At 38.8% G+C, this 26,400-nt stretch overlaps 1 protein-coding gene across 1 annotated transcript in view; it reads right to left on the bottom strand.

The window, feature by feature from the left end:
* Positions 1-26,400, bottom strand: part of ehbp1 (EH domain binding protein 1) — a 137,140-nt gene that overhangs the window by 19,693 nt on the left and 91,047 nt on the right. Inside the window, exons 16-21 of the mRNA XM_077730432.1 lie at positions 24,548-24,698; positions 21,260-21,475; positions 18,856-19,022; positions 14,517-14,655; positions 14,352-14,452; positions 11,046-11,169 (exon numbers count right to left, since the gene is read on the bottom strand). Coding sequence (XP_077586558.1) covers positions 11,046-11,169; positions 14,352-14,452; positions 14,517-14,655; positions 18,856-19,022; positions 21,260-21,475; positions 24,548-24,698 — 898 coding nt within the window. The remainder of the gene's footprint in view (positions 1-11,045; positions 11,170-14,351; positions 14,453-14,516; positions 14,656-18,855; positions 19,023-21,259; positions 21,476-24,547; positions 24,699-26,400) is intronic.

Here is a 26,400-nt window from a genome sequence, read left to right as displayed (position 1 = left end):
CCCCCAACCGATAAACTGTATTTTTCTATGAAATTCTAATGACACCTCTGCATAACTCCTCAGCGAACTCTAACAGTGAGCCTTCCACTGCTATCCACCAAATGAATGTGCAATAACACTTTATTGTAGTCCAGCAAAAAGTATGAGTCCAACGACTACAACACTGTTAACATTTCCCCAATCCTTTAAATGTATTACAAAATATCTTCACGGTTTTGGCATCAAACTGGCTAATTAAAACTAGTGTCACCGCATGTGCCGACCACATACGCACAAAAACAACAACTCTCCCCCACACACAGGTTGAAATAGATATTTAAATGGAAATGTATTGGGAAAGACAGCTGTTGGTATTTGTAGCCCGGAGTGCTGATTACAATGGGGAAATGGGGAGGAGTGTGTACGGGGTCCTATGGGAGGGTGGGTATTGGGGGGGTTGAGCTGGCCAGCAGCTGTGTTAGCAAGTGAATGGTGTAATTACCAGGGCCAAACCTCTGTCATTAACCTACATTGTCCGACGTCAGCGGCGCCGTTACCATGAGAAAGACGCTGTTAATTGAGCGGCCGTCCCGCGGATTCACCGACATTCTACATTAGCAATAAACCCAAATACAGTGGGAAAAATAACTCTCTATGAATGCAAAAACAACAAGATCAATCTGAAATGTGTTTTAAAACATTGATTTTTTTCTTTTTTACCTTGTTATTCTTCGCTATAGCAATAATAGTAGACTAATTCTATATGACAGCAGTTAAAAATGATGAAAGATCAACTAAATACTGTTGTAAATCTTTGTTTTGTACTAGTTATATAGAGGGTCTTCTGCCTATACTGGTAATTAAATGAGAAACCATCTCAAAATATTTGACGTAGGGTGTATAAAAGACACAAATAGATCTCAAGCAAACAGGTGGTTTTGAAAAATTTCTCCCCAAATTAAATTTAAAGTAAATTTAACAATTCCTAATAGTGACATGACTGAACAAATACTATGTACAAAATTTGAAACGTACAAATTTAGGTTTTTCAGTACCATAGAAAATATAAATAATAATAAATAAAACGAACAAAAACTCTTTACATAAAACTGATGCAATTTTAAAGTGTAATGTAAGCGATGGTATGGATGTATGGATATAAAAAAATAGTATGGATGTATGCTTTTTCAAATAAAAAAATTATTCAAATCTTTTAAATACATAAGTGTAAATATATTTATGATTTGCTTGGATGAATGTAAAAAAAACATAATGATGGTTAAATGACTAAAAACTGCAAAAAAGTATATGAAATAATGCTCAATAAAAGCATCTAATTTAGAAAGATGTACAAAAATAATAAAACCACTTATGCCTGATACAGAGGTATGAATTGATATAGAATAATGTATAAAAAAAATGAACAGTTTTTAATCTGGTGTATAGAATCCATCCCCCCAACCATGTTACTTAAAAAGGGCTATCAGATTAAGTTCTGATGCAAATCGATGGCTCAAAATAGAATAACGACATTTCAAATGCCAAAAAACGTCTTTGGAAAAATAGGTGAAACTTCCATCTAGTGGAATATGACAACATAACAGGCCAGTAAAGCTGAATGTTATGTTTGGAGTGTGTGTGTGTGTGTGTGTGTGTGTGCGTACGTACACCGCCTTGCAAGGGGTCCTGGGCACACAGGCGAGCGGCTGATGAAAGCATTGGCGGGATGCTCCAATAAAGAACAGATTATCATAAGCGGCCATTGTCCAACTCTCAATTCTCTCTCCACGGCCCCCCTTCAGCCATGGCCCCCCACACTCACCCAGTGAAAATGTTAATCGGCCTTTTTTGCCAGCACACCGAAGCCGCGCAACGGAAAGAGATTGAAGAAAGCGGCCTGAAAACAAAGCGAGCGCAACAAAATGTAACCGACACGTCCCTGGGCAAGTGGCTGGCCGCCCTCCACCCCCTTATTGCTCCCCTCCCTACAATGCTCCCCCCGTTGACTCCGTCCGCCCGGCTCGTTTTATCTGAGGATTGTCAGACAATGCCTAGAGGATCCCGTTCCCTAATCTTCCTAAAAATCCCCCTTTCATCCCCACTGTTAAAGAATGTATGAAAGGTTGACATGGAGCTGGAGAACACAAAAAAAGGGGGACTGGGAGGGGGGTTACGGTTCTGGGCTATGTTTGCAGGAGGCTGGGGTCCGGCGCACATCTGGGAGGGTGGTGTCAGCGCATCGGGTGGACCGCCGCGTTTGCCTGCGCCGACACTTAATTAAATTGTTGCGCCGCTCAAACATTCAAATGGCCGCTGGGATTAACGGAATGAGCGGGAGTAAAGGCAAAAAGAGAAAGGGGGGTGCCATGAAGAGAGGGGGGAGGTTAATCTGTGTTCTGACCCATCTGAACCTCAGAGTCACACACACACACACACACAATTTCACACAAAACAAAGCAGAAAAAGCTTTTGTTTTGCACCCTCAAAGGCAAGCAAAAGGCAATGGGTTTTTAAGGCACTGATCCTGAGCTGTCTTTTCTTCCCCACTTCTCGATGCCAAGAATTCCCATACGGCAGTGGGGGTGCCAGATTAAAAGTGTCATGACCAAAACTGAAATTCTTCACAACTGGAGTGTTGCCCATCTGTCTCATGAATGTCATTCAAAATTTGTCGCAATTGAATTGATTTTGTCGGAAGAACTTGACTTGGAGGGATGCTTATGCGAGGTGGCTTTAAAGCAAAATGGTAGACTTTCTGTCCTTTCCAGCAAGGTTTCTGGAATTGATTTCTTTGTGGGTATTCTTGTGATAGACATGGCTACCACATGTCATATTGCTAATGGAATCTGGTTTTTGGATTGAATTTTACATTGGGGAAACTTTGAAGAAGCCCTTAGCGTATTCGCCGACATTGACGGGAATATAAATCCAATCCATTTGAAATGGGCCATCTAATCAACCCATTCAAATGGACTGGACCTCTGTGAGTTTGAAAATGAATCCAAAAGGAATGTTTCAAGCATAAAGTTGCCTGAAAATCAACACTACGAAGAAGAAATACTAATTAATGCTTCTTGATATTATTTATTTGTATCAATAAAAAAATAATTAAAAAGAATATCTACCCAATTTAATTACGAAAGGACACGGGATGTCTTATTTTCAAAATAATCCAATAAAATAGATTTCTTATTAAAAAACTCCTAATTCTTTTTCTAAAATGGTTTCCTTAGATGTTTTCTGGGTTTACTAGGGGGTGTAAATCACCATTTTCTTGATGATAATATGCCATGATTAGAATAGAATCAAGGCTTTTTGATCGATTTGATCCAATAATATATAAACATTCAACACAATTATATTCACTTCACACAAAGCAAGAGAAGATATAAAGCAATTTTGGCATTTTGGAGAATTGTGTTTCTGAAACATTTGAGAAAAAAATATTCTGCCTAAACAGCATAGAAGATCACAATGTTAACCGTTGTTTTCCGCGGCTACTGGTGTATCGCTGCCGATTGATGTATTGTTAACCCTGTAGGGCACAGGTGTTAAATTGGCGGCCCGGGGGTCAAATCTGGCCCGACGCATCGTATTGTGAAGCCCAAGAAACTAAATAATGAGTGTTGACTTTCTGTTTTAGGATCAAATTCAAATAAAGATTATAGATGTATATTATATTTCCATATTCCCCTTTTTTAAATCAATAATTGAAATTTTTGAATCCATTTTTGTATGTGTTTAGTTCCTAAAGAATTTTGGGGAAATCTTGAAATAAATAGATACAAATATTTTCTCTTTTCCTTTTAATATTGAACATAATTAAAAATATATATTTTGTTTACTTTTGACATGAAAAAAAAGATTAAATGACGTTTTCCCTTACTAAGAAAAAAAAGCTAAAATGAACAGTGTTTTAGATATATAAAAAAACTGTTATTTGAATCCAATTAAAAAATAAAAATAATTCAAATATTATATCTAAAATGGTCCGGCCCACACGAAATCGAGTTGACGTTAACGCAGCCCACAAACCAACCTAAGCCGACAAAACTAAAAGAAAAGAGAAAACTTGTAATCAATTCATTCGCCACAACTATGTCCTTATTCAAATGGATTGGACATTGATCACTGTCAATGGCAGCCAATGAGTTAAAGAGGCGCAACAAGGAGTGTGTCAAGCGACCACAGTATTATAGTCTTTGCACTTTTGCTGCTGCGGCCGTCGGAAGATTAGAGCGGTTATCCCATTAAAGTTGCTAAAATGCCATTCTTGTGTCTTTAAGCCCCGCGCCTGGGAGGTCAAGACGAGTCCGCCGGCGCTTACAAGGCAGCCGTGTCGGTAATCTTCCCAAAGTTCCAATGATTACGGCTAAGCTTCATCAGCAGAAAAGAAGCAGGCCATGCTAATATACTTAAAGCTGTTTGGTGTTTTTTATTCTTTCATTGCAGAGGCGTGCACGTGAGAAAAGGGTGCGAGTCGCCCGGCGTAAATCTTTAGTCAAACTCGCTGCTGATGGCGGATTATGGCGAGCGACAACTTGAGTCAGCAGAAATATAAACACGCCTGTTCGATATCCATACGAGGGATAATCTCTGCTAATCTGCTGGTAACACATCACTTCCTCAATGTATCATACATGAGATCAAGATGAAAAGCTGCACACACCAGACGATTGCACTCCTGGCCTAACTCGTTTGGCATGTACAAATATTATATTCGCATATTCGTCTTAGATGAATAGAATGGCTGCCTAGACAATTACAAGACATGAATACTTTGTGTATCATTGTTGAATCACTTTTTTTGCACGGCAACACGCTCGTAGCATAACATAAACAAATTTAAATGAACTTGGATTACGATGCAGACACAGTAAAATAAATTTAATCTAACCTTACATTAAACTTAATTCTAATTTTGTTTTAAATTTTGATACCTTTCTTTTCCCGGCTTGGCTCTATTTTCAGATGCAAACTATCGAGGGTTGTTTGCTTTTGTATTCCCTTTAAAATATTCTGAAAATGATGCACACAAATGTATTCACAATAGGATAACGCAAGACCACTTGTCAACGAGAAGTAGTATATACTACTTCTCTAATACACTAATACGAGCAGTATATACTCCTCGTATTAGTGATTGATCCGATTGATTCGCACTGTCTAACAGGAAAAAAAACTAAAAAAAATGCAAAGCTCCGCCCAGTGCTCGTAGAGACATTACACGAGGGTTGCAACCAGAAAGACAATGACCATGGTGATCTTATGAGCATCCGATATATGCTCAAATATCAAAATTTGTCTCGTATCTCAAGAAAAATACTTGCCACAATTTTACTCGTATCTCAAATTGCTCGTATGTCAGGTCACTCGTATGTCGAGGTACCATTGTACTTTCGTTTTTCAAATTGATGCTTCTATTAAAAATTAAATTTCAAAAGACCCAAATCAAGATTTCACCAAAGACAAGTTGGATGGATGCGGTGATAGAAGACAGAACGCAGTTGGTGTTAGCGAGGCGGACGCATAACATGAGATGACAAGGAAAGAAAAGACATGCTGTGGTGACCCCAAACAGGGCAAGCCTAAAGGAAAAGCCTGATTTCATCATCAATCTCTGATCTATTCCTTTCACTGCCAGGAAGTTTATCGCTTATTGTCCTGGTTGCAATTGTGTACGAATCCTTTCCAATGCAACCGATTGTGCTGTTTCAGTAAAACAAGTGGGAAGTCAGTCCTACCCTGACAAATTAAAAATGTAAACGAGCATCATCCTTGAATCAAAGTGAATCGCGGCATGAAGGATAATTATAAATAGTACGCAGTTATTTTCTGTAAAATGTTGTATTTATATTCCGCGGTTTGAGTCGTCGTCATCGTGTGCTCGTGACCTTGCCACTGTTCCTGCGCCGTTCTTTTGTGGGCGCGTGGAAGGTTAAGCTGTTGGACTGCAGTAGCATTCAAATGCGTCACACAGCCTTTTGCACACAAAATCCCCTTTTTGAATATGTCTCCTATTTACCCACATGTCCTGTTTGAAAGCGACGGTATCACCTACCACAATGGCCGCAATTATCCCCAATAATGGCACTTAAAGCGCGGCCGCAAAGCTGGCCGGCACCTAGCGCCCGTGTTTGATAAGAGATAAACAAGCGGTGAGGAGAAGAGGAGATTAACATATGTTTAAAAATCGCGCTCAGTGACCGATAAGATTGATGGCGCTTTTTTCTTCTTTCTTTAATCTGCTTTTGTGTGTGTCGCAAGACGAGAATAGAATGGATACGTCGTCAAGAGCCTTCTGTTTTTAACAGGTGTTGCCTATGTGTCACCCAATGGACTGTCAATTGAAAGAATTCAATGCTTTAGATGTCAAATTAGGCCTATGAAATTTTATGATTGAAATGTTAGATGGAAATATATTTGAGGTTGATTTTGATCATTATCAGTGATATATATATATATATTTAATCAGACGTAGCGGAAATGCAGAGACTGGTTTGGCTGGTACCGAACAGTCCGCCAAAGGTTTGCAAACTGTTTATTGCTGCGCTTGAGATAAACAGGAAAGTGAAAAATGCAAAGAAAATTAAGCATACTGGGCATTAAAAAAATCGAAAGAAAAAAGCTTTGCATTGTTTTGTTCCCCAAAACTGTTCCTCCAATGCTAATATACAACGCGAAATGCCGTTCATACGGGAAAGAAAATTAGCATTGGCAGTGGCCAAAATGTAAAATCAGGACGCGCCAAAATGTTTTGGGGTAAAATTCCCGGCATTGTTAGGCTATTTTTTAAATTATAGGCTAAATTACCCATTAAAATACAAAGAACTCTACAGTCAACTAAAATTTGTTTCAATTCAGACTGTACAACACTACCAAAAAAAAACAAAAAACATGAATTAATAAAAACCTAAATATTTTTTTGGGGCAAATCACAGCTTGCCGTCCAACCTATTTGAACTTGAAAGCTCGGCAGTTGATGGCAATAGACGTCCGATCCATTTTGTCAAAATAGATTAGACATCTATCGCCGTCAATGGCTGCTAAGTAGCTAAGCCCTGCAACATTATACAATGTTTCCCCACATCTTCAAAACACCTCGACCTTCCCCACACACAACCCCCACTTTTCTTCCCGCCACCCCCCCGGTCAGGGCACAACGCGGCATTTTCTATTAGGCGTTGGGCCTCCCCAGATGCCTCCAAAGTAATTGGGGTGGTTAATTTATTTACTCAGCGGCAGTTCAGAGCACATTAAATAATAGAGATAATTGAACAAGAATTGTCAAGTGTCTTCTGATATCACACATATTACAGCGGGGGAGCGCACGGGCGTCAAACTCCCATTTCCATGCGCCTATTGTTTGTGGTAATTAAGTACACAGATTTATTCCTTGGTTGCCTTCCAAGCTTATGGTGAGCGCCATTGTTGTCTTCTATTAATATGTAATCAGTAAATAGTTTAATTTCCTAATCTGCGTTTGGAGAATTCACTTTCTAACAACTCTTAATTACTGCGGGGCTCTAATGAGCGTCGGCCGCCGGCCAATCGGAAGGCAAGGGCGCGGGTCGAGGCGGGGGAATTGGAATTCCTGCGACGGCAGCGCCTGTGCACTAATAAACTTGTTATTCTTACACCGCTGGGAGCGCTGTGCTTCACGTGTTAGCGGCGCAAATCAGCTTGCGACCACACAATATGGACCAGGCCTAATGTAGCGTGTGTGGCACTTATGAATGCACGTGCATTATACGTGGAATGTACCCCTTTGTCCTGTTGGAGGGGCGGCCGGGCATTTTATTAGGGATGTGGAATGAAAAGTCGGGGATATTCTAGCAACAGGTGACACTTTGTAATACGAAAGTGTACTAAAGAGGTCAATAATATCATAGCTGTCAACCTCTGCTGATAACTGCCCTTATATATGATTATGATTCCCCGTACAAACCCCCCCAAAAAACGTACAAACACCGTACGACGCATGTTTACTCGCGGTAACTCGTTTCTTACTATGTGTCTCCTCCATGCTTGCCTCCACAATATTTACTCTATGTATATCTACGCATGCACATGTCATCCTTTATCGATATTGCCGTACGCACCGCTAAAAAAATACATACGATTGAGGATATTTTTTGCTGGCATACCGTGACAATAGTAACGATAGATGACAGTAGCGTCGTTGGCTACCAGCCTACGACACTCTCTGGATTTTAGCCAAAACGGTCTTGTTGTGATCGGTTTTCATATATATTGGCGATTTTTTTTTAAACTAAAATTTTCTCCGGACAAAAGTCGGTGTACGGCGTACATGATTTGAAATGTTAAAAAAACGTATAAAATACGTATAAAACGTACAAGTTGAAAGGAATGTGTTCACAGACACCTACCTATTTAGCCTGTTGTTCTCCATTTTAAAACAGTAATACCTCGACATATGAGTAATTTGAGATACAAGTGCAATTTCAAGCATATATTTATCTTGAGATACGAGACAAATTTTGATATACGAGCATGCGAGAGGCCTGCTTATAGGAACATCATGGCCACTGTGTTAGCTAGTGCAGAATGGTTGAGCTTGCTTGACAATACAAGAGGAATATACTACTTCTTGTTGGCAAGTGGATTTGAACCCAGGACTCTGTGAGGCTGACGTGCTAACCACTCGTGCCACCGGGCCACCCAAATATATGGTTGCTAATATTTAATTATGGATTAGCAATATTTAACATTTTATTAGTTATGAGTTTTTTTTTTAAACAAAAGGACCTGTAGTGGTGGTGGTGTATGAATAAAGACACCTGATAGAAAAACCTGTGCTGTCTGTTGGCTTGTGTAAGGCACATTTCACCCTTTCCACTTCACCTATAAAGTGAATTTCTCTTCCTGATATCCTTTTGCCTTTTTTTGTCCTTGTCCCTTTTCATGGGATTTTGCACACGCACACACACACACACACACACACACACACACGCTCTCTGTATATAAAAATATATATTTACAAAAATCTTTGGCAGTAAATAAGCTGGCCAGGGACACAATGGCAATCGCGCTGGAAGGGGGAGAGGAGAAGATAGTCTTGATAGGAGGTGACAAATAGGATGAGGAAGGTTAGCAAGACTACCTTTTGTGATACATGTTGCGTTTTGTGGATTTTTTGTGTGATTGAATTCAAAATCTTTGGTGCTGGGAATAAAACACCAAAAACAAGAACTGTAGAAAAGCACAGATGTAGTCAGATTTATGGTGCACATGTATGGTGCACATGTGAATGAGGTTCGCACAAGGAACAGTCAGAGAGGCGTAATTTGCTACATGCCGGTATGTAAGTTCGTTACTTTCCAATGGCTTTATGTATGACATGGAAATCGATATCCAAAAAAAAAAAGAACACGTGTTTGACAGTTCTAGAAGTACCGTATTTTCACGACTATAAGGCGCACCAGATAAGGTGCACCTTTAATGAATGACATATTTTAAAACTTTTTCCATACATAGGGCGCAACGGATTATAAGGCTCACTGTCTATTTTGGAGAAAATTTAAGACTTTTAAGTGCGCCTTATAGTCGTGAAAATATGGTAATTGTTATTGACTTCCAGGTATGAAACAGTCACCTCTAGAGCCAGCCATTGTTGATGTTTTGGAATTTTTTTGTATAAAATCTTGCAGTGGGGGAGGAGCTATATGATGGAAGATTAAGTAAACTACGATGGCATCTGCATATTTAACAGAATTGTTTCAGTTCAGGCGTTTGTGTTTTTTTTAATATCCGACAGTGGTGGTTTTTCGTTTTCTGTTTTTTAGTCCATGTATAAGGCGCACTGTCTATTTTGGAGAAAATGTAAGACTTTTAAGTGCGCCTTATAGTCGTGAAAATACGGTAAATACTTCCATCAGATACCAGTCTGTTGAGCATCTATATATTGAAAAAAAACATACCCTGCCAAAATATAACACTACATCACTAATTAACCAAGTGCTGCTTGATCTAAAAATGCTGCATTGGATGTGTGGCATGAACCAAACATGGGCAGCTATATTGTTATTGTATTTAAAATTTATATTCATGGTGTTTTTTGTTGTTGTTGTTATTGACGTGTTGTTTTAGGAATCAGCATTTCGATGCTGCCAGAGAGAATCATCTATCCTCCCAAACCAAAATAAAACTGACAGGTAACAACCAAAACAACACCAATTTTTTTTAAATATCTGTAAAAATAAGCACCAAAACTATTTTGGGGAACCCAAGCTGTATCATTCCCTGCAAAGTAACAATTTCACTGTATTGTGCTGAGGATTTAGGGACTCATTGTAGATTACTCATGAGTTTTCCCTATCATGCTTCTTCCCATTCAAAATAGTCCCTCCAAAATCTAACGCCTTCACAACACATTTGCAAAGATCAACATTTTACACTATGTATGCAAGCCGGTTTAGTGCCACAAACGGGCGTCGCGTTTCTTCAATTTCACAAGCAAGCAAGCCGCTGTCTCTTTTCTTTTCCTTTTTTGGCCAGAGTCCTAACAAGGCTTTACCCCATGGACAAATCTTTCAAACTCCCGTCTGCCAAAAAAAAGAAAGGCCTGTATTTTGTGTACGCGTGGATTTGTGAAGTGTGTCGATGCTTGTGTTGTGTTGACCCTCCCTCCACCCGCATTTCCTCCTCCCTCATCCCCTTTTGCTTCCCTTTAACTCACCCCCGTCTTCCCTTACACAGCATATCAAGCGAGGCCAGATATGTACTAGGGCGAGGAGGGTGTGTGCGTGCACGGTTGAGCGCACCGTTCAATAGTGAGCGAGTGCGGGGCCGGCTGGCTGGCAAACCCGACCAAACGGCGGCGGCGCAGACTTGGGGCCGCTATCGCGCCCAGTTATCGTTTCCCCCATGAAGGGCTCCCTTATCACCCTGGCCCAGAGAGGTCTCCCCCGCAATCCCTGTGAGAGAGGGGGGCTTCAAAGATTCCCTCTCGCACAAACTCCCCACTCTCTCGCTATATGTGTGTGTGTGTGTGTTCAATTTGACAAAACACTTTTTTTTTCCCAGCGTAATTGGGCTCGGGGTACCTGTGTCCATGAGATAGCGCAGCCTCTTCTCCACGCGAGCTGCCCGGGCGTCTATGTGCCGCTGCTCGCTCTCCAGCGCCGAAAGCTCGCCCACCACATACTGACTGGTGTCTTTGAATGCCTTCTGAGACAGAGAGTGAGCAAAAAAAAAAGAGAGAGAGAGAGCGGTGAAAATGAGTGACAGAGGGTGTCACTCATCATAGAGACATCTTCGTGAAACAACAACACAAAAGGAGTTCACTCCGCCAAAAAAGGCTTTTTAGCATGAGGATGGCTGCTTTCCCTCTGATAGATTACAGTTGTTGTCTTACAGACCTTTTCTCAAACTGAGGGAAAAAAGATCATTATGCGGTACGAGTGACCCAAACCTTCTGAGAAAGTCACACGGTTGATTTTTTTTCTGCCTTGCATTAAATTTTAATCATGCTTAGAAAAGAAATTAATTTTAGTATGATGTAAGAAATGCTACCTTTATAAGTAGGAAAATATGTTCGTATATATGTAACGCAATCTTTTCTGTGCTTTTTACAAGTAGAGGCAAATTGGCTTGTTGCAAAACCCTAGTTCCACTGAATCTGAAATTATATGTTTGATTTTATGTACTGTTATCCTTCCCCATTTCACTGGTTTAACATTCGTAGTTTCAGTAGATCGTGTTTTTTATATGACGTATAAAAAAGTTCAGAAACATGTCAAAATTCACACTGAAACTTGCAAACGGAAGAATAAAAACATGGCCAGAAGTCAGGGGTCCGCTTCTTCTTTGGTGCTGAATAGGGTGGCATTCAGTGCTTAAGAAGCCACATTTCACCGTATGACACTGACAGCTTGGCTGTCTGTGTACATTGCTTGCTGACACGCTATATTCATATAGTGAAAAGGCACGTGCACATATCGTGCTTAAACCATGACAATATTAGCAGTCAAAGATGACGTTTTCGTCTGCTGCCAGTGCCAGAGGCGATCTGGATTAGAGCTAAACATGGGTAAAACAAGATCGGTTTTACAATAAACTAACTTAAAAAAAGTTGTTATATGGCCTATATTGAAATGATCGAAAAACGTATAAAATATAGGGAAAAACGTATAAATTGACAGGTATGCATTCTGAACGAACACAGCTGAGAAAGGACTATTAATTAAGATCAACATTGATTTTTGTCAACTTTTTGGATGGATTTGTGTCCAAACTATGGTAGATTCCCACTTTAAAGTCACGTGAAATGTTTCCATATAAGCAAAACATTATCGTTCTTGCATGATGCTATTTTACCATTGTCAACCCGCAACAGCTTGAAAACTGTTCTGTTTGTGAGATTTATTTAGACAATATGATGATAGAAGTATGTTACATCTTGAATTATGCTATTTTTAAATATTTAATTTATCTTCAACACCTGATCTTTTTCACTGAGTCAATTTGAAACAAAATTCCCTGAGCTTTACATTCATATTTAACACTGTTTTCTTTTTAGTCCAGGTTCCATTCCAGATGTGCTTGCATTTTGTCAGAGAATGATAAAAATAATCATTCATTTTAACTCATTGGCTGTCACTGATGGTGACAAACGTGCAAACCATTTGAACTGCACAACGGAATTGGGTGCATTGCCATGAATAGCAAAGGAAAAAAAAACACTGCATTTTACTGCTGATGCGCTCCATTCTGCATAACCATAAGAACTTGAGTGAAAGTTTGTTTTTTCTCCCCACTCTTGTTCCACCCAAGCAGCACTTTTCTGTGTGGCAATTCCCAGTAGCTCTCCTCCACCTCTCCCTTTGCTCTCGCTCTATCGCTATATTTTTCTCCTTGGCAAATCAATTTTACACATGATCAGCCCACTCCCCTTGCCGCGCTCGGCCCGGCCGTAATTAAGAGCAGGGAAATTACCATATATATTATATTAATGCAAACATCATTCAGCAGGTAATTCTTGGCTGATCGGGATAATGGAAAGGTTCAACACCCATTAACCCTGGAGCTCGGGTGCTGGCGTGGGTGTGTGTGAGGAGTGTGGGGTCGCCGATAGAGCAGAGAGGCCTGCTCGGCAAGAAACACACACATTGAAATTATAGCATTCTGATGGATACACACTCAAGTTTAAACACAAGCTGAGAGAAGAAGGAGTGTATAATGTTTAGATACTCAAAGCCAACTCAGAGGAGAGTGTATGTGTGTGGGAAAGATAAGCTTGAGTTAACATTGTTATATTTCTGGAAAAGACACATTTAAAAATCGATAGATATCTATGTAATGTTTATATATGTACCCAATATTCAGGTTAACCCTTTACAAGGCACACATTTAACTCACTGGCTGCCAATGAGATTGAGCTAAAGACAAATAATTGACCTCTTCAAAATAGATTGGTCGTCTATTAGTGTGAATTGCAATAAAATATGAGCATTAGCCAGTTTTCCTAGATCAAATGGATTCGTTTATCATTGATAATAACTTGCAATTAGTTAAATATTATTGAATTTAAAACAAAAACAAAAAGAGCGTGAATGGGGGGTTTGAGTACAGTGAATTTGTTTCAGTTCATTTTAATTTTAATTAGTTTTAATAACACTTTGTTACTTCTTAAATGTCTTTATTTATCAAAACAATAAAAATGATATAAAACTGAAAATTGATTGATTAAAAAAAAATATATGTATACGCCATGTCTTACTGAAGTTAAGTCAAAGGTTAAAGATATTTCTTATCATTAAAAATAGTTAATTGCTCTACTGTTTTCAGCTCAGATTTTTATGTTTATTTAGACATTTGCAATTATTTGGTAAAACACAAGCATAAAGAGGATGTAAATAAATCAACCCTTTCGCATAGGAAAATTGTCACTTTAAAGATGGAAATAGCACACAACTTTACTAAAATGAGGAATTCATGCAGTTTTATATCCAAAACTGACATTAAAACCAGGGTATCTACCGAAATTAGATTTTCCGTAATACCCCCAATAAAAACAATCTACATCAGCAGGGATCAAAAGTGAAATAAAAAATATGCAATATCTTAGCAATATTTTAGAATTTGCCTTGCCTGGACATGATTTTTATATTTTTGTATTACTTGTTTTTACTAAGAAAACACACTTTGTGGAGTAGCAAAACCAATTCCATTTTACACAGCTGTGTATAATGACAATAAAGGCTTTTTTGACTTTTTGAATGAGAAATTACGTTATTAAACGTAAGTCACTCCATCCATGGCAGCAAATAAACTATTAGTTTAGAGTTACTGTTGTTATCAAAGAAAGTTGAGGGGGAAAAAAAAGAAATATAGCACAAAAAGAGACAAACCTCTTCCTCAAATGGTCTCAAAATGTCGAAGTCCGTCTGAAACCAGTCATCCTCCTCTACCTTTTTCATTTCGTCAGGAGTAGATTTCTGTCTTTTCACTTCTAAAGAAAAGACACAACGTCATGAAAATATTGACCTTACTGTTAATGAAAAGGATTGACATACCTGGTCTGCTGTCCACATATTGACTGAAGGACTTGAGCTGTGTCTTTCTGACCGCTGAGTCCTTGTTGAAGACCACAGGGCTGCGCAGTCTCTCGGTGGCGCGGCGCAGACGCTCTGTTCGCAGTTGGTCCACGTTGTTCTGTCAAGTTAAAATATTGTGAAAATATAGCCTCAATGAACAAGACCTTGTCCGTCAAAGAAGGTCAAAAACATCTGAATTTGTATTTTGTTGGTGGAATAACTACTAAACAGATTAATTCCTCAACTTTACTTTATCTCTTTTTTGTCCAACACCTGAATTTGTTTTAGTGCATCAATCTCAACTATGATAATGACTATGATATTATATATAGGTCAGGCAGTTATGGCCAAAAAAAAAAATTTGGTTCTTTGAAGAATTTGCACTTCTTTTCTTAATTTCGTTAAATGCTAAAACAGGTACCGATCATTTCCAACCTGGAATTCATCGTTCCCCATTTCCCCACATTTCTGCTGTCAGCCTCCACATATAAAGTAACTAAGTAACTATATAGTCATCGCATCATTTTACATATTGATATAGGTCTGGGAAATACATGGCAAATAAATCAAATCTTTATAAAAGATCTCTGCTCCCTCCAGGAATTTGACTTTAAATATCATTTGGCGAAAAAAAAATATATATATTTTTTTCTTCTAAGTTGATTTTTTTTGGTAAATGCTGAAACCACTTTCAACCTGGAATTGGAATTCAAGCAAATGCTTCTTGTTCCTCACTACGACCCATTTGAGCTTTAGATTTTCTTTTGTTTAGACAGTTTAATTTTAGGATTATTTTTTAGGTAAGCCTGTTGCGCCTCTTCAGATCCTATATTAGCAATGGTGATTTTACAGTTTAATTAATCGCATTCATCATTATTACAATATTAAAGACACTATGCCAGACACAGGGTGTAAAATTTGCTGGACCTAAGAGGTCCATTTCCTGTGATGGGCAGACTTTGATTGAATGTGAGCTGTGTGATTTAACTGTGAATGTGTTATTTTTTTGTTTGCTTGCTTTAGATTCAATTAAGAGGCAGATTGGGAGAGATGAAGCGTATGTGGATGCTGCCGTGGTACAGAAGTGGTTTCAGTATGCCCCAGACTGTGTTAGTGGCAAGGTTTCACACAGAAGCTTGTCAGACCGAGGAGGAGGCTTAACATAAGTTTTAAGTAAATTTAGTGAACTATAATTAAGTTTACTTTTGTCACTATTCATTTATATAGTGAAATCTAGCACAGTTTTATTAGTCAGCCTTGTAAATAAAGCAGGACCTTGAAATATAGTTTTATATATTTGAAAGTATTACTGTATTTTCACGACTATAAGTCGCACTTAAAAGTCTTGAATTTTCTCCAAAATAGACAGTGCGCCTTATCATCCAGTGCGCCTTATATATGGAAAAAAAACAGGAAAAAAAACACCAGTCGGATATTAAAAAAACACAAACGCCTGAACTGAAACAATACGGTTAAATATGCAGATGCCATCTTAGTTTACAAAATCTTCCATCATATTGCTCCTCCCGCACTGCAAGATTTTATACAAAAAAATCCAAAACATCAACAATGGCTGGATCTAGAGGTGACTGTGTAGAGAGTGCTTCATACCTGGAAGTCAATAGCAATTACCGTATTTTCACGACTATAAGGCGCACTTAAAAGTCTTACATTTTCTCCAAAATAGACAGTGCGGCTTATAATACAGTGCGCCTTATAATAGTGTGCATTATAATACAGTGCGCCTTATAATAGTGTGCATTATAATACAGTGCGCCTTATAATACAGTGTGCCTTATATATGGAAAAAATGTCATTCATTGAGGGTGCGCCCTATAAAGCGGTGCGCCTTATAGTCGTGAAAATACGGTAATAGCATAATGGTTGAAAATGAAGTTATAAACAGTAATAAGATTGTGTCAACGATGTTCCAATATAAATAATGATTTAAAAATCGAAACATAGGTTTTGTAACGATTTCAACATTGGAACAATATTAATCTCAGGTGCAAGTGATGACAAATCAACATAAAGATTCAACATTGCTCCAATAATCTAAGATTGACAGCGGAATCTTGATTCAGCATTATTTAACATCAAACTGCTATCTGTATAATTTATTAGTCAAAATTGACTTCAATAGACACAAAATCATTTTTTTGCTTGGAAGTAAAATAAAAACAAACAAGCAAACCCATAAACAAAATCATCAACAAATCAAGCCACCAGTGAGTGATTCAATCAAAGAATCAACCACTCAACCAACAAACAACAATAATTGATGTAACCTCAATTGAGCGAGTGTTCTCACTCAAAAGATACCCAACATTCATGTACACGTGTGCGCAAACACACCTGCTGCTAGAGCTCCGTGCGATGTCTGCTTGAACGTGATACCTTAGCAACATGGCTGCTTTATTTATTTGCATCTGCTTCCACAAACACATATTCAAATACACAAACACACACTCGCCACACACTCTGGGGAGACGTAAAAAGTAGGCAATTAATTTGACTTTCAACAAAACCCTGAGCCAGAAAATATATTCAAATTATGCAAAAAGGCTAGAACGGCTATTGTTTTCAAAGTGAACACATGTTAAAAAGCTGCACGCTCGCTTCTCACACTATCAGGCAAAATGGAAAAGACACGAAATAAAAATGCTTTATTAGCGCGTCTCCAAATGAGCCAAGCCGAGTGGAAAAAAGAAAGCGACGAAGACAACCGCTAACACTAATAGGACGACCAAAAGTGTAATAAAGTCGACAATTAAGGGCAAACATGTTCCGCCGCTTGAGACGGCGGCAGATAGTCAAACGTCTCGCGCGCTCGTTAACTTTACTTTCGATTTTTGGCTCAACAAAAGCTGCAATTAAGGCTGCTCTTCTGCTATTTGCTTGGAGAAGTGACTCAAAAAGCTCACGTTCAGTCACGCCCAAGCAAACTTTTTGATGAAATACTATGCTAGAATGGCCAATTTAATATTTAGAACAAAGTAACAAAGCTTTATGGGCTGCCAAAAAATGCTTGGTATTACGGCATCTTAGTGGAAATTGTCTGTTTCATTATCAATAATATACACAGTCTCAGTAAACATTCTTTGACTGCCACTGAAAGCTTTAGACTTCCATCCTCATTGATGGAGGAGTGATAGCATCCAGTAGGGCACTACATTTTATTTGAACTAGAAATTAATGAGAATTAAAGACATCAGAATCTTGAAATGACCGAGTTTAAGTTTTAAGTACAATTTTTCTCATGTGCTTGACTGACTCAGAATTTCCAGTGCTAAATAGTGAATCTAATTATTTCTGCTTGTTTTTATTTGCGTTTGACATTTTAAAAACAAATTCCCCCAAAATACTTTATCTATAATTATTATATTATCCCGTTACTTTGGGAGGATTCAAGTTATCCATGACCGGACATTTGGTCGCCGGTCTTTCGGTCCCTTTTGGTCGCCGGTCAAATGGTGACAGACAGTTTACTGTTTAAACCAGGGTATGTCAAAATGATATTCATAGAGAGAGTTAAATATCTAAGAGAGAGAGTTTAATATCTAAGTACTGTTTAATATCTAAGTACTGTTTAATATCCAAGTACTGTTTACTATCTAGGTACTGTTTAATATCTAAGTACTGTTTAATATCTAAGTACTGTTTAATATCTAAGTACTGATTAATATCCAAGTACTGTTTAATATCCAAGTACTGACTAATATCTAAGTACTGTTTAATATCTAAGTACTGTTTAATACCTAAGCTTTCAAAATTATATTCATGAAAGTTAAATATCTAAATATCTACTTCAACAGTACTTAGAAATGAAAACAATTTATTACCAATTTATTTATCAAAACTACCCAAAAGTAAGTGGAAATTTTGGTAAATGATGACACCGATACTGAATGGTTCAACTGGGGACAAGATAACCCCCCACCCCCAAACACACACACATACACCCACGCTGTTTGACTACAGTGGCCGTAAAGGACTAAGCTCTATTTTAGCTTTGAACCCACGAGGGTGTTTTTGTGAATCGATGATCAAAGTGTCATCATAAGCGCAAGCTGGCCAACGTGCCCACGCGTACACAGTCACCTTATTCCACTTGACATTCCCATCAATCAATTAAAGTGCTGTTAAGACTGCGCGCAACTCAATATCCACATCAGAAGATACACACGCTTACACTGGAGAAGGTCACAGTCAATAGCGACAGCTACTACTAACATCAACGCGCAGGTTAGTGTCCACACGCTTGGTTCAATGCATGATTGATGGCACTATGTTCTTTTTTTTTTTGAGTTGTATGTACCTCCACTCCATCTGTAGGGCTGAGCGGGGAGGAAGATGTGGTGGCGGTAGGCGTAGTAGAGGAAGATGATGAAGATGGGGAAGTAGGACCAGCAGTTGCAATGAGGCTGCTCGGTTTGACCTCGCTCAGCTTCTTTAACTTTAGGTCAACATACTTGCTGTTTGCTCCTGAAATAAATAAGAAAAAAAACTCATCAAAACATGGAGGCAGGTTGGGACGCAGAAACAATAAATATGAAGACATCCACTGCATTTGAATTGGACATCTATAGTTGTCAGTGGCACTGAAGCATCATCTTTGAACGCCAGGCTGTTGCGCTCCACGGTATTGACTTTCTAAGATGCTTGTTTCAGATTGGAGGTATAGTCATCAGTGTAAATAGAACATCACAGCAATTAAAATGAAGCATTTTGAAGAAATGTTCAATCTCTTTTTCAGATTTGATAGATCTGACTGAGTAGTATACATTGTTGCTGAACATTCAGTCATAAAATATGAAACATCAGGAAAAGATATTTGAAGGATGCAATTTGTAAATGCATTCATGTGGAATGTCCCTTATCCTCACAACGGCAGGTTGCTGGAGCGTATAACGGCTAATTTTTGTAGTATTGAGAATTAAAGTGAAAATAAAGGGAATTATTATGAAACCAAAAATATGATTGTAAAATAATAAAAATGACGGCGGCCCGGTGGTGCGAGTGGTTAGTGCGTTGGTCTCACACTGGGGGTCCTGGGTTCAAATCTAGGTCGGTCTACCTGTGTGGAGTTTGCATGTTCTCTCCTAGGCCTGCGTAGGTTTTCTACGGGTACTCCGAGTTCATCCTACTTTCCAAAGACATACATGCTTGGCTGATTGGAGACTCTAAATCGCCCCTAGGTTTGAGTGTGGGCGTGAATGGTTGTTTGTCTCCTTGTGCCCTGCAATTGGCTGGCCACCAATTCAGGGTGTCCCCCCCAGCCTCTGGCCTGAAGTCAGCTGGGATAGGCTCCAGGTTCCCCCACGACCCTGTTGAGGATAAAACTATACATAAAATGATAAGATGAGAATAATAAAAATGAGCGGAAGAGAGAGTGGGTGGCACATCCGCCTCAGAGTTCTGAGACCCAGGGTTTAATGCCAGGCTCAGGCCTTCCTGTGTGACGTTTCCATGTTCTGTTGTGGGTTTTCTCTGACTTTCCTTCCATATCTCAAAAACATTGTAGACTGATTGAACACTATAAACCTGGGATTTGGGAACCTATGGCTCACAAGGCTTATGACTCTTTTGATAGCTGCATAGGCTCTCTGCTAACAGGTAAGCTAGAATGAGGAATCTGCATGTAAGATCTGAGTCCTGAACGCACCAATAGGAACGTCGTGTTGCCACATCACTGAGGTGCCAACATGACCCAGAGCAACCCACCAATGGGAGCCTTGCGTTGGCACACCGGTCCGACCCTGACACAAACTCTAGTGCGGTTACATCTACCAATGGGAGCTTCGTGTTGGCTCACAGTGGTCACGCACCTTTTTCGCCCAACAAGTCACAGAAAGTGTTAACATTTTCAACAGTTTGTTCTGTTTTTCAATTCCAAGCCTAAATGAAACGCAAAATGAAAGAGAAAATTTAAAAGCTGCAAGCGTTTGAGTAAAAAAAGTACAGGTTTTCAGCACATCTATGAGCTCTTTTGTTTCATCCCTCGGCCTGATAATCAGTGTCTCGCTACTCTAAAAATTAAGCTCTTTCATGAAGACGTTAACCAAAGAGTCAGCAACATGAATGAAGAAGCAGCTCAACACAAGAAACACAACAACAAAGGTGTGGCGATAGAATACTTCAAAGACCCGGCCTGGTATTCAACTTTCTCTTTTGGAGCCTCTGCCTGCATATCAAACATCGACAGGAAAACACAAATATACTCCCACAAAATATTATTAAGTCAGCAGATTTGGATAAATGTTTTCTTTTTCAGTCAAGGCAACACTTTTCTTCAATGAAACAACATATTTGAAAGAAAAGTTAATGGAAGTGCGGCCCGGTTTGCCAGTTGTCACTGCGTCAGCCTCACAGTTCTGAGGACCTGGGTTCAAATCCAGGTCACGTCCACGTGTGTGGAGTTTGCATGTTCTCCCTGGGCCTGCGTGGGTTTCCTCCGGGTACTCCGGTTTCCTTCCACATTCCAAAAACATGCATGGTAGGACACTCAAAATTGCCCCTAGGTATTGGTGTATGTATGATTGTCTGTCTCCTTGTGCCCTGCGATCGGCCCAGAGTTAGCTGGGATAGGCTCCAGCACCCCACATGACCCTAATGAGGATAAAGCGTCAGGTGTGATCGAGGTCAGAAAATGAGATGAGATGAGTTAATGGGAAGAGGAGCACCAAACAGCGGACATGTAGCACCACAGCCAGTGACTTTACCCGAGTATGTTAGCTCAGAGAAGGGGTAAGTGATTTCCGGGGGTCCCTGGATGCAGTGAGATGAAGCCGTAAGAGGGGCCTCCAACGAGTTAGTAGCAAGCGTGGATGTAGAGGGTCTGTCATCAACAGTGTCAGCCACCTCACACACGTCCTCATCTGTGTTACCAGCAAGGCATTCAATGCCATCGCAACACTCTTCTCCGTCGTCCAAAAAGTCTGTGAGTTATTTGCAAGACAAGGGATAATTAGTAAGTAGAGGAAAAATGGTTAAGAAGCAAAGAAAGTTTGTTAGTTTTTCCGAAATTCAGATTTTGCGCCAAAGATGTCATGCTTGCGGAAAAAAAAAAAACAAGTCGGCCAACTTCCGCTCATTCAAGGTTATTCAGGCAAACCTTTCCTACTGGAATATTAAAAAAAAACGGATTTTTAAAATTTTCATAATTCAATCCACAAAATAAATCTCTACAAGAGATGATGAGACACGAAACACACTTCCATGTGTGCTTAAACATTATTTTGGGGATAAGTTAAATATAAACGTTCATACTATAGTCTTGAGAAAAAAAATCAATCAGCCTATAAATGAGGGTTCATGAGGAACAACCTAAAATTTTGAAATCAGCTTTTTAATGAGTGGACAAGCAAAAAATGTCAATTAGTCATGCTTGACAAGAAACAAGGGGTCTACCAGTTGTGTTTATAGCCATTTTGTCAGTCTACCTAAAACTTTTTTGTCGGATTGCAACTGAAAAAAACTTAATGGTTACTACTGACTGACTCCCAGGCAGAACAGTTTGGATGTCCATCAACGTCAATAGCTGCCAATGAGATACATTAAATAAGCTTAACCAGGGATCCACAACCTTAGATTCTCAAAGCCCTGTTTTGACCCTATTCCACCAAAAACAATAATACCAGAAACTAGAAAATAAAGTCATTTGACAACTAGTATTTAATGAACTGCAACAGAGAACCCAATTCTAAAAAAAATAACTATACATTGCCAACAGGGGCAAAATAGTTTAGCTCTCGCTAATGTTGAGTGTTTTATTAATTCTTTGAAAAAATAAAATTGTATTAGAGCAGGACCGTCATCTTCCAATTTATAATTACAATAAAAAAATACAATCTAATTTTAATTAAAAAACTGTGAAAAGACGTCTGTGAGTTTTGGCAGCGAATGTAGGAATTTTCAGCTGTTTGTCGAGTTTAGTGACGTCTACTAGTGATAAACTCTTTTAAATTCACAGAAGATCGATTGGACGTCTAGCATTGTCAATGGGGGGCTAATCTTCCAAAGTTACAAAGAGCAACAGCAGAAATATAAAAGTGCCACATGATTCTGGAGCCATAAATGGCTTTACGGTGGTCATCATACAAATGTTTAAAAAATAAATACAAATCATCTGTTTTGGAGCATGATGACTAAATAAAACCAAACTCTTCTTTCAATAAAATGGGGACAAACACTAAAAGCATTTTCCCGTTGTTCTCTGCCCAGTCTATTAATTTACTAACGGCGTTTTAAAGCGTGCTAGCAAGTGGCCAGGGCTTAATTAAAGGCGCTGGAGTTGGAAAGTTTCTTTGCGGGCAGAAAGAAGGAGGACAGGGAAGGTAGTTAGGTTGACTTGTATTGAAGGAGAGCAAGCAAGAGGGAGAGAGAGGCTAGGATTATCCGTTCTGCTCGGTAGGCCTTGTGTAAAGCAGCCCCCAGCGCCGCTCTTCTTCCTCCATCGTCATTTGCTTCTTCCTCATCGGCTACATTTTTAATGAGATCAACAATTAGAGTGATTCAGAAAAGCTGAAGGAGGAAATGAATCAATCACGGCCTTCATTTGCCTTACATCACTCATTTAGATTTTCCTTCCAAAGCAAAAGTGCTAGCAAACATTGAGCCAGAATTAACTACAAAGTGACAAGAACAATTCATAAAATTACTAACACTTCAAATACTATTAAACATTTATATTTAGAATAAGTTATTGAATGTTTACAATTGTAAAAAAAACTGTTTTTGTGTTTTAGTTCGATTTTTTCTAGAAGTAATTTAGCATTTTGTTTTCTTAAACACCATAATTAAAAGTACTGTATTTTCACACTGCAATATAAGACGCACCCTCAAAGAATGACATTTTCCCCATATATAAGGCGCACTGGATTATAAGGCGCACCCTCAATGAATGGCACATTTTATTTTTTTCCATATATAAGGCGCACTGGATTATAAGGCGCCCTGTCTATTTTGGAGAAAAATCTAAGACTTAAGTCGTCAAAATACATTATGTTTTTTTTAGGATTTTTTGTTTTTATTCTGCGTGGAGGCCACTATTGGTTGAAGTACTATTGTTTATTCAATTTTTTTCTTTTGCATTTATCAGTGTCAGTACAGATTCTGTTGTTTCCCAGCCTTATTCTATTTCAAACTTGACTGTAGAAGCTAAATACAGTATTTTCCATATATAAGACGCACCACATTATAAGGCGCACCCTCAATGAATGCCACATTTTATATTATTTTTTCCATATATGAGGCGCACTGGATTATAAAGCGCCATGTGTATTTTGGAGAAAATGTAAGACTTTTAAGTGCGCCTTATGGTCGGTACGGTACATTTCAGTTTTAGGAGAGGGAGAATTTAAATAAGATTATGACTTCTGTCACCATGACTGATCTACCAAGTGAAAATATTCTATAATTATTCAATTTTTACCTTTAAAGAGAAACCTTTTTATTCATTTCTCTATTGTTGACAGCAACAACCAGCTAATCCATTTTGACTGGGACACTAGGCAGATCATCACTGCCATCCCCGACCAACTTAACAAATTGAACGACCACTGCAGTCAATGGTAGTGAGTTAAACATGACATTTTCATTTTCAATTTAGTGGAACGTCTAAATACGCCCTTGATCCTTATGTCACTAATGTTAGAACACCAACCTGTCAATCATGGGTTTATTGTTAACAAGTCAGACGCAAACAAAGGTAGCAAAGGCTTTGATAATGCAAATGCTCATAATACCCCATCATTTGTCAGAAAATGGAAAGCAGCGGGGTCCCAACGGATCGGCTATTAAATGGCTTGGGTATTGGTAGGCTAAAATGGTGTCACTGTGTGCTGTGCTGATTAACAATTACTGGGTGATTCAGACCTGTGGTCAGTGAAAAATGACATTTTGTTTTTCACCGAGGATTAGCGGGACCCCTTAAGAGAGCATAACGGCAATGTGTGAGCACAGTTTTGGCATCGCAAGTAAGTAAGGTGAACGCGTGTGTGTGTCCCAACCTCCAGCCAGGCCCGGAACGATGGTACTTTTTAAAGTGCTGCCAGTCGACACATCCAGACTCATGTCGGTCATCTTGACGCCGGATCGAGCCTCTGCGATCAGCTGCCTGGCACGTTCGCGCAGCTGGCGCCGCCGCTCGGCATCCTTCTCCTGCACCCAAAATAAGTACAAAACTTCAACATTGGTTCAGAAAATTCAGGTTTTTGTGAAGTTGTGCAAGGAAATACATATTGTCAAAAAAAGGCAAAGGTAAAGGCTATATATATATATATATGTATAAATGTATATATGTATGTATATGTATGTGCGTATGTATGTATGTATATGTATGTGCGTACGTACGAATGTATATATGTATGTGTGTACGTATGCATGTATATATGTATGTGTGTACGTATGCATGTATATGTATGTGTGTACGTATGCATGTATATGTATGTGTGTACGTATGCATGTATATGTATGTGTGTACGTATGCATGTATATGTATGTGTGTACGTATGCATGTATATGTATGTGTGTACGTATGCATGTATATGTATGTGTGTACGTATGCGTATATGTATATGTATATGTATATGTATATGTATATATATATATATATATATATATATATATATATATATATATATATATATATATATATATATATATATATATATATATATATATATATATATATATATATATATATATATATATATATATATATATATATATATATATATATATATATATATATATATATATATATATATATATATATATATACATACACACACACACACACACACACACACACACATATATATATATACATATACATACATATATGTACAGTTTTAGATATGGGCAATGTACATGAACACCCAAAATGCAGCCTATTTGGGGGCCCACAAGACCCCCCCCCCCCCCCCCCCAATTAAAAAAATATATATTTTACCAAAAGTCCAGAACATAATATTCATATTTTAAACCTAACACCGGGCGCTGTTGACGCTCAAGTATGGAGATCATGAGCCAATGACACACTGTACTGCTTGGGGTTGCCAGATCAGAATGACAGTCTCCAACTCAGTCACACCGTAAATAACACCCACACAGCTCCACAGGGAGCCACCTAATTTGTCATCACAGCTGCACCTTCGCATACACACATCCCCTCATGCCCTCTCCATACAACAAACATGGTTGTCAGCATACAGCGAACTGGTCCATTGCCACCGTCCTGTCCGAGTCTAAGGTTTTCTCGGCTGGACGAATTGGCTGAGAGGCTGAACTCCAGCGGCACTGATCTGCTCTGGAGGAAGCGGGCCATGGCATCGCGATTGCTGTTGCCCGGGTAGCAACTTCAGAGCTCAGCTGAGGACGAGGCCAGACACCCACTGAGTTGTAGCCGGCCTACAGCCATATTCAAGGATCCGCAACATGTAGTACAGAAAAACATTCAATGTGTATGACGCTCGTTTTCTAGAGCTTTTCCCGAGCTTTAGGACGCTTGGAACATGTTTTTACCAAAACTAGTACAGTAATCCCTCGATTATCACGGTTAATGTACACCAGACATGGCCGCGATAAACGAAAAACCGCAAAGTATTTTATTGATTAACTTACTTATTACTTTTCTATTCATGTCTAAAATACCTTTCTGTAGCTACTGTGACAACAAGCTTTCCCGAATACAGGATGAATAAAGTTATCCAATCCAATTATTAATGAACATTTTTCTATTTGGATACTTAATATAAAATACCGACCGCGATGTACTGAAGCTGCGAATGAGGAAACCGCGAATTGGTGAAAGATTACAGTAAATAACAACCTTCCCGACAGAGCACACAACAGCCTATAG

The sequence above is a fragment of the Stigmatopora nigra genome, chromosome 12 (assembly GCF_051989575.1).
Source record: "Stigmatopora nigra isolate UIUO_SnigA chromosome 12, RoL_Snig_1.1, whole genome shotgun sequence".
Lineage (NCBI taxonomy): Eukaryota > Metazoa > Chordata > Actinopteri > Syngnathiformes > Syngnathidae > Stigmatopora > Stigmatopora nigra.
This window is presented reverse-complemented; position numbering and strand designations above follow the sequence as displayed.